Genomic DNA, 15,605 nt, shown 5'->3' with positions numbered 1-15,605 from the left:
GACGTCCAAACTTCTACCAAGGACAACCGCTCCGCCCCCCTATAGGAACTCTATGCATCTTTAACAAGCAAATGTTTAAATCCCTTCCCGTTTGCCACTTCGGCACCCCCACTGTGTTGATAACTTAATTTAGACCCAACAATGTGGAGATGAAGGTTACCGTGGATGGACTGGCATTCTAGATTAGAGGGGAATAAATAAATAATGGACTTAGAATGAGGCAACAAATTATGCTAGTCCCTCCAATTCGAATCAATGGCGTCCAATCTATATCTGTGTCCTTGGGATGGTGTGGTTCGGAGTGCTGGGGGGCACGATGGCGCACAGCAAATTGCTGACAGTCTTCTGGTGTATGCTGCTGGTCACTCCAGGGAGCTGGCCGCCTGCTTTAATAGGGCAGTCAAGGTCCCCAGACATGAACAGCAAGGCAAAACAGGGAGTCCGGATTCAGGGGTCAGGAGATTGTCAAGCGTCGGCCGTCTCACGCTAATGCACTTTATCTCCGCGTTAAATGCTCAGGTATGCAATCTTGCCATTTCCATTAGGCACATTCTTCTCACTCCTTTCTTTCTACCTCGCTCTTCGTCTGCCCATTCCCGTCCTCACTGCCTCCCATTGGAGAGCGGTATGCAGAGGGTTGGCTCGGCCTTGCTTCTCATTCCACCACTGCGGTGGATTGCTAAATGGAAATGACTGCAGGGCATCGAGGCCCACCCCGATCAGCTCACATCTGCTTCCTTCCTTCTCTCTGCGACTGTTCTCTCTGACTCCAGATGCAGAACCTCTACCAAGTCCCAAAGACCCTCGTATGAAGCTTCCCAGCCTCTGGTTGTTTGAATGTACAAGCTAAAGTTGTGTCAATATTAGAATCATTCTCCTCCACTGCGGTGCACAATGTTCACAGTGAGGAGACAGCGTTTCTATGTGCTGAGATTAAATCTCAGGATTTATTTTTCATCTTAAAGAGGTACTCCAGAGATTTAGTACTGGATTTCTATAAAGTTGGGGGACTTGAAAGGGAGCCATTTTTAAGAGAATGGTAAAAGCTGTGCAGCACAGGCTGACGTGTTCTAACTTCCAGTCGTTAGACTGAGCGAAGCATCAAAAATGCAGCATCCTCAAGTTCCCATAATGCACCTTGATATTGTCTTTCATTTGACTCCGCGGGCCTAGTTACAATGGCACATATGACATTCAAATGCAGCATCATACTTGTAGTTGCCCAAAAGCCGAGATAACCCTGATGACATCACAAAAGGGATTTTCTGTGTAGTTTTCCTCCAGAGGTGCACGCGACTGATTGAGGTTTCAGAGACTCGTTCCCAGCTGTATCGCTCCAGCACAGGCTTTTAATTAGATAAAGCTCGGCTGGCTTCAACATATACTTTACAGCCATGTCAGCCTAAAAGGGTCCATGTGTCGTACAGTAAATATCACCCGAGACATTAATAGAATTGAGATTAGAGGGCAGTGTGGATCAGCGTAAAAAGGCAGCCAGCAGTGGGACGACTTCGTGCAGTGAGCTATTTATAGCTGCTAAAATGGACGGCTCCATTAATATAAGCCTTACCCTTTCTGGAAATGTAAATCACCAGGGCCACGGCTTGACGTCCATGTTATACAGCTGCAGTATGTCAGAGTTATCAGTGCCGTCTCTCTGATTTACAGTGCTCGGGAATGAAGCTTCATTTTTGTGTACTGTCCTCACAGACATCTGGTGCCTTTTACGTCAATATGGCATCTTAGCAAATCTTACTCTAACGCTAAAAATGAGTAAGCGTCTAATAAAAGGCATAAGGCTGCAAAAGATATGTATTTTAATTGCACGCCTGTTTCACAAATGGAGCACGAGGACAAAAACCCTGCTTCTCGGGCAGACTAGAATGTAGATGTTTAAAGTTGTATTACAGTCGTGTTGAGACCTGTCACTCATCTCCTCTTTCACTTCTGCCCTTGATGTTTGTATCATTCACAGACACAGACAAAGCGAGCCAACACCAAAGATGGAGAGAGACAGGCAGAGATCAGATCGCAGCCTCAGTGGACGCTTCCACAAGGCCGAGGGCTGATCAATAACATCCACATTTCAAAACTGCATCGGATTAAATCCAACATGCCTTGTTTAAAAAAAAAAAAAGAAAAATAAAGAAATGCAGGCTCCGGGTTTAATTGAGAAGCATCTCACGTCGAATCAGGGGGCTCATGTGTGCTCTTTTGAAATAACTTGTCATTTTCTCTCTCTTTCTCAAGCATATCAGCTCACTCCTTTTCTCTCTAATCCCCCCCTCCTCTCTCTCTCACCCTCCCTCTCGCTGTGATCGCTGTACAGCTCAGGTCTCTACTACTGTACACCTCTGCATGTGTGTGCTGTGTGACTCAGACCATGGAGTGGTGGAAGAGACATTCTCAGGAAAATGTCTTAAAAGGCTCACTGATTAACTGCATGTCCATGTCCATGCCGTCAGATCATAGCGTCGTTTTCTAAGATATTCTGTATGCAAACGTTGAGTTTATTGCATCACAGTGAACCTCGAACCTGCATTGAATTTGGTCAAAGTGGAGTTATTGCTGCTTGGCAATGTAATTTATGTCTAGACGGAGAAAGTCTGCAGTGACTTAGTGATTTTAATCATAATAAACAGAAGCCCATAGCTGCCTAGGTAGAAGACAAACTGCATCCAAATGTATCAGTAGCAGGAAAAGTATGAATAAGTTTAAGCTCTTTTAATTTCTAAAGTTAAATACAATTATTATTGTAACATTTTAGGTTAAGTTTTTATCAATGACCATTAGCCACACCACAACATTAGCAACACTTAGTGATGTATGTGTGAGAACAAAAGTACTTATTATAACTCAAACCACTTTTTACTAAACCTGTGATTATTTACATAGGGCTCCTATTTCAATAGACGAGAGTAGTTTATAGTTACTGCCGGTTCAGCATCTTATTTTACAAGCTCATCATACCCTCAGTGGCACCCACACAGCTTTGCCATAAAATCTACCGGTGCAAAGTTTTCAAAGTTTTGTTGACACTACCAGAGAGCTGTTAATTCACCACTTCAAGAGTCCGCATTAAAAGTACTCATTCAGCATGGGGTGATCATCAGGTCAGTGATACACGTTTGTCACATTTTCCTGTTGTACTGTAGCTGGAACTGACTGGAAATGCTTTATTTACATTCAGGTATTTTAGTCCAGTTGTTCCCAAGTTAGTGTGTACTTATATATAATTATATCTATTTACAGGTAAGGATGTAATTTTTAGTCTTATTCAAGACTCAAGTAAAGTACCTCAGAATAGCACTTAAGCATAATACTTGAGTAAATACACTTTTTTTCTGAACATGTAAATTTAAAATGTGCAAACTAGGAACTGCACAGTCGTAGAATTAATGCTGTGGACTAACAGTTTCAATGTTCGTCTCTTAAATATAAGTGTAGCAGATACAGTACATACTGTAGAAACTATACATTTGCACGCTAAATTGTTCTTCAAGATGCTATTTGAATAAACGTCCTCACCTCCAGCACTAGTAGTCGAAGTCAGTGCATATAATCATGTCATGACTGCGCAGAGCTTTTCACTAAACTCTCTCACGCCATATGGTGACTTTTGCACACTACAGCCCTCAGAGGGATGGTAAAAATGCTGAGGACAACCGAGGTAAATATGCTGATGTTAAGATGTAAAGATGCTTTGATGTCAATCAGTGGACATTAGATTCTTGCAGAATTCCTATCTGCACTACTCTCAAGAGAGGTTATATGATTTAGAAGGAAGCAGGCATTTAATGTGGAACAAATGAGTAAAAGGCACGCGTACCTGCATTATGTTATCACACATCAGAACCACTTAGCTGCAGGTCCACTGCAAGTGGAAGCTGCTTTGAATGAAAACGACTCTCAACAGGAGACTAAAGCAGCAACATGCTCACTGCTACTAGTCGGATGAACACGGCATACTGCTATAATAAACATAATTAATAAAGGCAAGAGGAGAAATCAAATATTTGCACAGTCCAAACGAATCCCTAATGAGAGAAGCCCAGACTATGAATGCACAAATGTGGCAGCTCTATGATTGGAATATGAGGACATGAAACAAAGGACAAGCAGCTGGTGTGTGAGGCATAATGAAAATAAAATCTTAATATGAATTTTTCATGGAGGAACCTGTGTGACAATTGCCTACGTGTGCGTTTTCTGACTGCTATACATTATTCAGCGAGTGCGTGTGACTTGGGGCTGAGAGTTTATTCTTACGTTTCACTTGAGGAAAAGCAGAATTTGATCAAATCTATGAATAAAATAAAAACAGAATTTTATATAAATAAGTCAAAGACTGAGTTCGGAGTCTTTTTCATACTGAAATCCAGTCGCTTCTCGTGTTTCCACAATTTCACTTAAGATTGTACCATTACTGTAAGATGGCACAATTTTGAATCATTTAACATAGTGATGTAGCACAGGGCTGCACTCGTCTACTGAGCAGATTTACCTGGTGAAAAAAGCCTAAATTACTGTGTTATATAAACCTGCAGAGAACAGGTGCAATATCAAAGTAGAAAAAAAAAAAGAAAACACAGATAAAAAGCTCTTTGGAACTGGAAAAAAAAATCCAATCATAATGTATAATAAACCTGAAAGCTATGCTAGTAATTATAATTAAACAATCACATTTATGTTTCTCCACCTATTTCCACCATTATGTAATGTTTCTTCTTCTCATATTATTTTAATGGCTTTACCTCCTGCAGTATTTTTACCAAACTGTAATTATCTGTTGGATCAGGGTGCAGCTGTAGCTCCATGGCTATAAAAAGTATAAAACTGGCAATTGCTCTCTCTCTCCCCTCGTCTGAAATTCGATGTGTAGCTTTCTTTCTGTTACAGATTCACACAGTGACACCTCTACCACCTCCATTGTTCCCACCATCTGCACTTCTGTGGAAACACAGGAAATATAATTTTTAGCCAGAGCTTTTGGCGAAGAGACATTTTTCATTTGCACCGCACAAGAGATGCACCAGCGAGAGACCTGTGTACAGCATTTGTGCTCAATTAGAAATAAACGGTTCAATTAGAAAAAAAAAGGCATCTTGAAAAGCTCATTTAAATATTTTACTGTACATTAAAATTACATTTGGTGGCAGCCAGAGCAAAGTTTGAATGACAGATTTAAACAAGCACCATAGATGTACAGTTAAAGCTCTGGTACAAAAAAATACAAATATTACAAATAAATAATTACACATGAGACGTCCCACCACTACCAGCTAATATTGCATCTAATATCTATAAAAACAGAAATACAGCAGCCACCATTAATGGCTGCACGTGTGCTTTTCTTTGCATTCTCGCACATGGCTGGACCTCGGCACTAACAAGGAGAGAACGCAACTAAACAAGTACAAAAAGCTTTTATGGCAAAAAAACAAAAAGGTAAATATCACAGTGTAAGGAATAAAAACAATCTTTTCCAAATGACCGTCAACAATAAAGCCTTTGGGTTTAGAAGAGTGGCGTGTAAATCATGTTTTGTAGTGCCTGGGTCAGCTCCATGTCCGGCTGACCTCTAATGTCTCCTCCTGCACCAGTTCTGCACATCCCCCTGTGCACTGGCATCTCTTTATGTAGTTCACACACAGTCTTCAGGCTATAATCCTGCCTCCTGAAAGCGCCATGTTCTGTCACTCGTTGTTCTTGGCACTGCGACCAGTCTTGTTCAGTACAGAGTTAAGTTCATTCATCAGACTGGGCGGCATCATACCCTCCCCTCCGAGAACTGGTTTCTTGGATTTGCAGCCAGTCTGAGAAGGAACGGGCAACGGCATCGGCTGCTGGTGTCTGGAAGAGGAAGGAAGCTGTATAGGCTGGCGAACATCTGCGGAGGTTCTTCTGCGTGGGACCTCCGGGGGCATTGATTGGTCACTGTGTTTCGGGAAACTGGCTATGGTGTTGGCATTGTGGTGCAGTCTAGCATCCTTGGGGGGCCTTGCATTGATATCACCAAGAGAAGTCCTCCTGTCTGTCTGCTGTGCTCAGAAATAACAGTAATAAATTGCAATGGAGTGTATTATAAACCACACGGGCCAACATTGCCACGTAACTTGACCCTTTTCATTGTAGTTCTTAGCTATATGTTCATCAATTATGTCTGAGAGTAAGAAAAATTAAGAAATAAAAGTGGAAGAATAAATACTATTCTCACCTGTTTGTTGGAATTGAGGCTATGTGGTGGGATCTTGGAGCTTTCGGTAATCACAGCGCCCCCTCTGGATGATTTGTGATCAGAAGCTTCTTTAAGGGATTTAACGGTCTTCGAGCAGAGGTCAGAACCGTACTGAAGACACACAGACAACAGCAGAAATGAACAGTAGAGCATAAAGGAACTATTGTGATCGACAAATCCCCTCATGTAAATTCACTTCCATAGAGCAGATGAGGGGAACCAGGAGTAACCAGTATTTACATTTAATTCAGCTTTTTCTACATCACAACTAAAATAAGTCACTATAAAGGCCGGGCAACACAGGCACCCTTAAAAATGAGGTAAGGTCAGAGGTTGAGGATCTTTCCTTCGCAGCGGTCCGGCTGCGTTTTGATCCCAGGCTAAACCTTCTCTTTAACAATGTCTTCTCTGGCGTCTCTGTAACACCTATAGAAGTGTCTCTCCTTAACAAACCCTTATTTCATCACCACTCGGACCTGTCCTTGGACCTTTACACCCCCCTCCCAACTCTCCAACAACTCACCACCGCCATCCGTTGCACCTTGCTTCACAACGAGGCCCTCTATCGCTAGTTGCTATGGAAACTGTTGGAGCCCAATGCTCGCTAACAGGTAAGAGAAAGGAAATCAAGAACACTCAAGTGCTCTCTACTTTCTCATCTATACTTTCTCTCTGCCCTTCCCACAAGTCCTGTGTCCTTCCCACAAGCCTCAATTGTTGGAAGCTGACAATCCTGATATTTAGAGGATTTGGGAGGAGAATCCTAATATTTTTAGCCGGCTCCAGTCTGCTATAGATTTACTCGTTTCAGAGCTAAGAGCTGCTCCAAAGAGCAGAGAAAAGTCACTGAGCTCACTGAAATAAACACCTTGAAACAACAGACAGAAATTGGCTTTGCCATTGGAGCAATCGCTCCCTGACAATGTTGCCCTTTTTACTTGCTAACCCACTCGAAGGCACTAAAAGGCTTTTACAGTAAGCACCTGTGATAAACAATTCTGTTCTGCAGACACATTCCCATAAACGAAGCAAAACAGAGGGGCTAATGCTGACAGAAATGTGCTGAGCATTCAATACAGAGCGGTGAAATCAAGGTTTGATCTTCACAGTGATGTCCCAAGTTTGAGAAAACGAGTAGGAAATGAATCAATGTAATCAGTTTAATGAGCAAAACGATTCTATACAGTAGCTGCAATGAATATGAGTGAAAGTAATACAAAAATTTGGTACATCCATCCATGGCTGTTCTCCTGTGTTTGCTTCGTCTTGCATTATTGATGTCATACGTGCTGTGTCAGCAACTGACAGCAGCAACACACAGCTGTATCTGAGGGTTAAGTACCACAATGTGATTGCTACAGTCGCCTTGACCTTATTCTCAGAGCTTTTCCACATAAAGTGATTTATGTTATTGCTGAGTGACCTCGAAAACTTTACAGTTCTTCCCCTGTTTACGTATTTCATCTGCCTAACAGCACAATGGAAACGGATGATTGTGGAAAATATGATTTATCATATCTCCTTGTTCTAAGATATGGATTGTAAAAGCTGATTTATTCCGGCGGTAATCTAGTTTATTTTTCATCCACATAAGAAAGGAGGCAATATGTATGTCACATTTCCTGTTATTTTTGGTTTGCAGCACAACAGTAAAAGGCTTGGAAATGGGAGACACGTATGTACTTGTCCTGCACGCTGCATGCTTGACCGCCTGCTCATTAAAACCCTTCATAATGCTTTACTCTGACTGTATTCCTCACTCTTTCTCTAATGTGTCCGTCGCACAGCATCTTACCTTCATCCTGATGATGTCTGCCACCCAGCTGACCTGCACCTCCTTCTTCTCACAGCAGAAATGCCTGAGGAGGAAAAAGCTCAGTCGCATCAGTTATTGATTTCCACCTCATTATTTTTCACACTGATTTCAAACCAGGTGACTGAATGTGGCGACTCGCAGCAGTGTCTGGATGCAGCTTCCTCCGAGGGGACAGTTCACTGATCACTCTAAACTTGATCATAGGTGGGCTGGCTGCCATCGACTATTGTCACATGGGTAGAGTATCCCTTTGAATACGTGAGTAGTGCTGCAAGCAGCAATCTGGGATGATGGTTTTAATACATATATATATGTATATATAATAATTAATAATATTAATATGTTCATATTATGTAGCCAGATTCAGCATTTGAATAGGTTTATAATATGTATCCTCTCTAGCTAGCTTTTATCAAAGAACGGCATTTGTGAACTCAGGCGTCATTTTAATGGTTTAATGGTCCAGAATGAAGCAACAAATAGAGAATTCATAAAATGCATATTATTTTTACTTTCTTTTTACCTGCATTTAACCAGACAGAGGTGTCTCAATGTGATCATTGCTGATATATTTTAACAGCTCGGAGGTTTTCATTACTAACCCACTTCACTACAAAAGTCCTTTAACTTTAATTTTTCAACTTTCTGCCCTCAGACTGTTTCTGTTTCAGAGATATTTTAAGTGGAAAGTGTAAAAGTCACACTCATCAATTATTGAAATGGAGAACTTCTACATGACACTCACCATTGTTGTTTATCAGTGTAGACTGTGAAGCCCCAGCTGTTGAAACCAGAAAGACACAGGTCAGAGTTTGACGTGTTGCTTCTGCAAACTGGAGCGTGCAGTGTCCCGCGCACCAATTTCATTTAGACACAGAGGTTATAAACATGTTTTTGTGAAAGGACACGTGGAATTTTTAAACATCCAAGTCAATATTTAAAAAAAAAAAAAAAAAAAAAAACTTTATGAGAAAACAGGTCAAAATCTTTTCATTAAAATGCAAAGAAGACGGGGAAAAAAAGCATGCACAACAAATGCTAGGTGCTAAACAGTGGAATTAATTAAGTTCATCAGTGCAGTTTCAGCCCACATGTTTATGCATGGGCAGACCTCAATATGCTCTGGGCCAAAGTATGCAGTACACCAAGCACATGCTGCTCACCTATAAGCAAATATTGAAACTCTGAAATGTAGTGATGCAAGTGGGAGAGTGATCCTCTTCCCACACTAATGCACCGTATGTATAAATGTATACAGTGTGTCTGTTTTTTAATTAACCCGCACTGAGGCAGTAGAAGGTGAAAAGACCACCTTCCCGGTGAACAGACCTTCCCCGAAACCCTGCACAGCCGTGGTTGAACAGGAGCAGAGAGGTAGGGGGAGAACAAAGTGAAAAGGAGGGCGCAGGGATGGAGAGCCTGCAGCCTGGAGCACCACTCCTGTGAGTTAAGGCAGCCGATCCAACCCTGCAGCAGACCGCTCACAGATAGACCTCTGCCTAATGAGGTACTGAAGCGCTGCATCTCCTAACCCTCTCACTATGACTCTCTCCATTCTCCTTAGCACTCTGTCTTTATTTCTTTATTCCCTCTATCATCTCTCTCACAGCCCACTCGCACTCTTCCCTTCTCTTTCTCTATCCCTCTTTCCCTTCATCTCCTACTCCCTGTGTCTCATCCAGTGTTCTCCCCTGAAGGACCGCGTAATGCAGACAATCGCTCGCCGGACTTATTTTTCACGCTTCTCCAGACTCGAAATACTGACATGGAGAAAATTATGAGGAATTAGAACTGGGTAATGTAAAATATAGGCTTTGGCTTCTCAACAATATCCGGCTGCAGGTTTGGCATGTGTCATAAATTATAATAATAGAAGATCATTAAAATAAAACAGTGGCAGTGAGGGCTCCTATATGCAGAAGCAGAAGTTGATAATTTGTATTTGTTAAAATGTAATTACATTTAATCAATTTCATTACAGTGAAAAATAAGATGGGGTCAAGAGTGGCTCGGGTATTTCCCTAGGTGTCGCAGCACTTTGAGGGAACAGAAAGGCCAATAAATCTTTGGGGACCAATATCTTGGACAACAGATGCACAAAAGAAAGGGAAGTAGACTCAAAACGACAGTGGCTACAGTAAATAGTCAGTAGTTCATCTTAATAATACATAGGGGTTGATTTGCTACGAATGTGCAGCACTTGTTTTTGAGTTACCATACGCATTATTATGAATCTGCACCAAAGTTTTGCACTGGAAAAATTCCAAATCAACTGTTTGGCTTAATGCAGTATTTATAGCACCATCAAATATGCAAGGAGGAAATGGAAATTTAAACAACTGGCCACTAAAAGTGGCTCATAATTGTTGATTGACCACTAGAGCAGAGGCAGATGTGTCTGGGAATTAAAGTGTAGGCAGAAGCAGGTATAAAATGTGTGGCACGGTTGTTTTATTGGCCACACAGAGAAGGAGAGGAGCAGAGGAGTACTATATGACTTTGTCTCTTCTTACCATCAACATTTCAGTAACATCTAAATGACAATGGAAACCCCTTCAGTGATGGCAGCAAAGCATACCGCGGCAAATGAAGTAAATCAAATAGAGTAAAGTGCACTTTACAACAGCTCTCTTTTGAAAAACAAATAGAAAACAACAGATGCTGTAAGACTAAATTTGTTTGTTTTGTTTTGTTTTTTTATCCCAGCATGTAGCAGCTTATAGTAGAAGCGGTCTTCTGTGTTATGATTGTAGCAGCCATTTGAGAACAGTAGTTATTCAGATAGTTTGTGAAATTATGTGACCTTGGAAACTGTAGTTAAAATACATATAAAAAACAAAACAACTTAACTCAAGTATCCGACTCTCGTACAGCACGTTAATCTGACAAAGTGGATGTTGGCTGTTATATGCATCTAAAAAACTAGATTATATAAAAATCACTAGTCACAGATCTTCATGTTCTGCTAAATGCACATTCTTGATGTTGCACAACGTTGCCCAGTGTAAGGTGTTTCTTGTCAGACTCAAATAATGTCACGTGTAGATGCATTCGTTAATATGAACAGTAATTCTGAAAGTATCCAGTACTGCAGAACATGCTTTTGAGATGCTAGTTTGGGTGTTTCCTCTATCACAGATCTACTTTAGAGATTTCAGTCCATCTCTCATTCAGCATACAGTAAATTTCGGAAAAGACATTTGCTATGAATGTGAGCACAGGTTACCTGGTTGGAGGTTTGAGCTTCCTCTTGAGGCCTAGGTAACATTTCACAGACTTAAGCTGGATCACTTTCTCTGCCTTAGCGCTCTGCAATGAAAGAAAAACATTTTTAGACTAAAAAAACAAACAAACAAAAAAAAACTACCCCAACTTATTCATCAAACATAAAATAAAATGCCAACAAATGATCTGTGCCATTTCACAACATCACAACATGACAATTATTTTGAATCATTAACAGCAAACCGAGGAAGAGAGAACAAAGTGAACAAAATCAAAGTTGCCTCTGACACCTACACACCGCAACCCACCATCCATTCGCTGTTTCTTTCAACATATTCTGTCCTAAAGACAGACCTGGCAATAACTGCAGAGGAGAAGTTATATCAATTAAATTTCAGTAATGCTTTCTAATTTCTTATGAAGTAATTACCAATTGTTGTGCAAACTGATATTTAGAAAAGCTATCGGTGAATAAACCCACCCCACACGCGTATGCGACGCCGACCCACATCAAATTCATGCCCGCTACACTGCCAGAATTACTGCACCTCCATCAATTATTTACACTTCTTCACACCCCTTTACGAATCCCATGTTTCAACTGCAGAAATGTGGTGAGAAGAAAAACCCTCCGGGGAACTCGGGCCTGCTGGTCCTCTGTGAAACACACACTGTATTCTTCCTTTTTTTTTTGAAAGGGAGTGGGAAGTCTGCTGCTATCACTATGTCGAATTTTCTTCCTTAATTCCAAGTTTTTGAACCCTCAGACAGACGCGCTGCCAGGAATATGAAGCAGCAGTTGGGTGGAGTTTGGTCTATGTGGTCTTGCTTTTTTTTTTTTACCTCTCTCTTGGTTTTTTAAGCAAATCTACAGTATAACCTTTAAAACTCCCTCGTGATACAAGGCAATCTCTGTTCACCCGATACTTTGTGTTTGCATGCAAAAACCCACGGCAGCAAGTGTTTACAGTAGATGTAGCAGTAGATTATACTGAAAATAAAAGTGTACTTACTTTGATATCTCTGTAGAGCAGCAGCATATCTGCACGGAGTACAACGTATTTGTCCTGAAATTTATGCCCTGACAGCAGTTTGGAGGATCCGTCGTTGAACTTCAGATACTCAGATTTAATAAACTGCTTCTGGTTTCCTGTAAGACACAATGAAGTCAATTAAAGGCTGCTATAAGCCCAAGGTGACCACACAAAAGCAGTTTCCACTGTTTTCAGTTGGGAGGCATCAACACCCCTGGTAGATGTTCCCTTATTTGCTCACCTCATTGATTTTAAACTGGATGTGATTTAAAACTATTACATCAACAAAAGTGTACATTGTTACAGACTGTAGCAATGACTTTTTCTAAACTAACATCTCAGATTTTTCACTTAGCTTGAAGCTTTATTTTAAATTTTCTTCAGCTGCTCAACAGTTCACGGTCACCACTGTCTGCTTCTCGTCTTTGTGCTTCGTCTTCTCTCGTAGCACACGTGGAACAAAGTCTGGCACTGTCCTGCTGTAATATCCACTGGTTTCCAACAAAAGACACTGCTGTAGACGATGCTGTTGATGGCAGCATGTCTCAAATCACAGCAAAAGTAATCTCAAAGCACTTTACAATGTACGGTTTTAGACCTTAACAACTTATATAGAAATTTGTTTTTTATATATGTAGTTTTTTCTATAATTATATTGAAAACCCAACAATCTCACAGTGACAGTGGAGGGGAAGGGAAGAAACCTCCAGCAAAACCAGGCTCAACGTGGTCAGCCATCAGCACTATTGCACCCCAAAAGTCTGTCTTATCTTTGACACTATGAGATCAGTGTCTGGGTTTCCTCAAAGCATACCTTCAAGTTGTTGAAGATGTCTGAACATAGTGATGGACTGTGTTAAGTGACAGCCAATGTGACTATAATCATCAAAGTGTAATGTTTTTATGCAATGCTGCTTACAAGCTCAAAGGTCATACTCGTTCAACACTGGCTTCTGTGGTTTCTGTTGTCTTTTCCCGCAAAGACTGAACATTTGGTGAATGCCCCTTCTCAAACCCATTTGAGTTTAACTGAAACATCCATTGTCTTAACCGCTGGTCATGTGAAGGGTTGTAGGAATGCTGGAGCGCTTCCCAGCTGTCATTGAAATCATAGTTTTTCTTGTATTTTAGAAAAAGTGCAACAACATTTCTGGAAGTGGAACTTTTAAGCATGTTGGTTTGCTCAGGTTTGCTAACATATAACTACACTTGATGAGATTGAGATTGAGAAGCTGGAAATTTTGTTTGGTTTTATTATTATCTGGTCTTAAAAGGTGAACATTTGTGATGACGTTCATCGAGAGCACAGTTTACCTTTTGCATCAGTCTCTCTTTTGGCCACTGCAAATTTCTTTATAACAAGAAAAGCAGAGCTAGGATAGTCCAAGTTACTCCACTCCAGCACCTCCTCAAGAATCTTCTCACTGTGGTGCAACGGTCGCTCTGTTAAAAATAAAAGACACTGGGTCGGTGGGAGGATTAGCATAGGAAAAAGCAACGGTCAAACAAAAATGGCCACGTATATTCTGTCCTCTGGCTTTACATGAATTATAGACGCACGGAACGACTGAAACCCATTACTCATTAAACCCATGACTGATTCTACTTAACCAAGTAACAAAATGATGTTGTTGTTCTCCCTGTTTTCATCACAGAGCATTTTAAATTATCTCGAGCATATCAGGACCTGATTATAAAAACACACTCATGTGCAAAATAGACCTATTATCTCTCCCTAACTGGTGAACAGGGTACATGCTATCAGCCAAAGAACAAAAAAAAAAAAAAAAGTGGATAATTTTGTAGCACCACGCCTGCTCTGATGCCTCCATCTCTACACTCCCGTTTTTCATAATCGAAGGATGTAAAAAGAGCCACAGTGGCATAACTTATTCATAACAGTGGGCTTATCTTCTCTCTGGAATCTCAGCAGACCCAGGCCATGGAATTAGTTCCTCATTTCCCAACAAATATTAGCTCCCCTTTTCTGCCTATTGTCCTTGATAACACTGTTTATCTATAGTTATCCTCCAAAATGGCTAATTAACGCACTTTCCCTCCCTTCTTTAGGGTTTTATGAGCAAAACCTGTCACGCTACCGCCTTCAAAATAGCTTGACTGTTTACTCTTGCACAAACATATTGTCTTGCCATGGAAAATATGCTGAACCGTCAAGCAAATACATTCAGTATTCAACACACCTTCACTTTTAGAAGAGGACGCTGTGTCCTCTGTAACTTTCTGAAGAGAAAAACAAACATAAGAGCGCAGTGTAAACTCTTAGTGAACTGATGAAAAGTGCACGGGGACCGCAAGCTAAGCAACTTCGCGACAAACCTCAACTTTGTCTCCCCCTTTGCTCCCCGCTTCCTGTGGTGTGATCAAATGCAGGTGCGTTTAAGGCACAAGGTGCCGTCAGTGCATATTAATGCAGGATGAGGTGGGTCAGCTCTCTTTCAATCAAGCAAGATGAAGGTAATTCATGGCATATGATGGTAAAGATGATTAATTAATGTGCATATCATCAAAACAAACGGTGCTTGGCTAATTTCTCAGTGAGTTTCCATGTTCGCAGACACTGGTTCATTAGAGAGATACCATAAGCTTTAAATCACAAGATCCTTGGATGAGAGCAAGTGTGATCTTTGTTTATGCCCTCAATGAGAATAGCTATTTAAATGGTGGTGATGTGATGCATCCATCACTACTTGGATGTACTTGTGTACAGTGTGGGATTTGATAAGCACTTTAACCTCTCATGTAAATTGTGAATTAGAGTTTGTCATTTAAACTGTGCCACAGTGCAAAGTTTTTCTGAAGAAGTGCTACTGTCTTTAGGCTTCATCTTAAGAAAAGCTTTTAGCCAGGTGATGAGCATTACTTACAATTCTGCCCAAAGACTTTTATTTTGTGTCATCAGATCAGAGAGACTTTGTCCTACAGCTTCCATCTGACACTTTATCATAAAGGTTTGATTGAGTGATTCATGTTTGCCCTTCTGTCAGATTCTCCAACCTCTAAATAAGTTCCCAACTCTGGTAAAGTGAATGTTGGGTCTACTCCCTGATCGTATTTCTTTGTTTTCTGGTTATTCAGTTTACCTGGAAGAGCAACTCTAGGAACAGTCCTGGTGGGACTTCCGGTTCAGTGTTATTGAGGCTATTGAGCTCCTGGGAACACGGACATGTTGTGCGCACTCTAGAGCTGCATTTAAACCAGCCACAGCAGCCAATGCAGTGGTCTACAGTTGGGATTGAAAACTTTGTTTGTGAACATTTAAAGTAATTTACTT

The 15,605-nt window shown here is 41.0% G+C and overlaps 1 protein-coding gene across 3 annotated transcripts in view; it reads right to left on the bottom strand.

The window, feature by feature from the left end:
* Positions 1-5,113: 5,113 nt before the first annotated feature.
* The window catches only part of zmp:0000000660 (arf-GAP with Rho-GAP domain, ANK repeat and PH domain-containing protein 2), a 105,988-nt gene continuing 95,496 nt past the window's right edge, over positions 5,114-15,605 (bottom strand). For all 3 annotated transcript variants that reach the window (XM_026352671.1, XM_026352672.1, XM_026352673.1), the window contains exons 27-33: positions 13,628-13,756; positions 12,293-12,429; positions 11,281-11,363; positions 8,800-8,835; positions 8,034-8,097; positions 6,218-6,349; positions 5,114-6,041 (exon numbers count right to left, since the gene is read on the bottom strand). In XM_026352671.1, the coding sequence (XP_026208456.1) occupies positions 5,697-6,041; positions 6,218-6,349; positions 8,034-8,097; positions 8,800-8,835; positions 11,281-11,363; positions 12,293-12,429; positions 13,628-13,756 (926 nt within the window). In that variant the 3' untranslated portion in view covers positions 5,114-5,696. The remainder of the gene's footprint in view (positions 6,042-6,217; positions 6,350-8,033; positions 8,098-8,799; positions 8,836-11,280; positions 11,364-12,292; positions 12,430-13,627; positions 13,757-15,605) is intronic.

Source organism: Anabas testudineus, chromosome 18 (assembly GCF_900324465.2).
Source record: "Anabas testudineus chromosome 18, fAnaTes1.2, whole genome shotgun sequence".
Lineage (NCBI taxonomy): Eukaryota > Metazoa > Chordata > Actinopteri > Anabantiformes > Anabantidae > Anabas > Anabas testudineus.
This window is presented reverse-complemented; position numbering and strand designations above follow the sequence as displayed.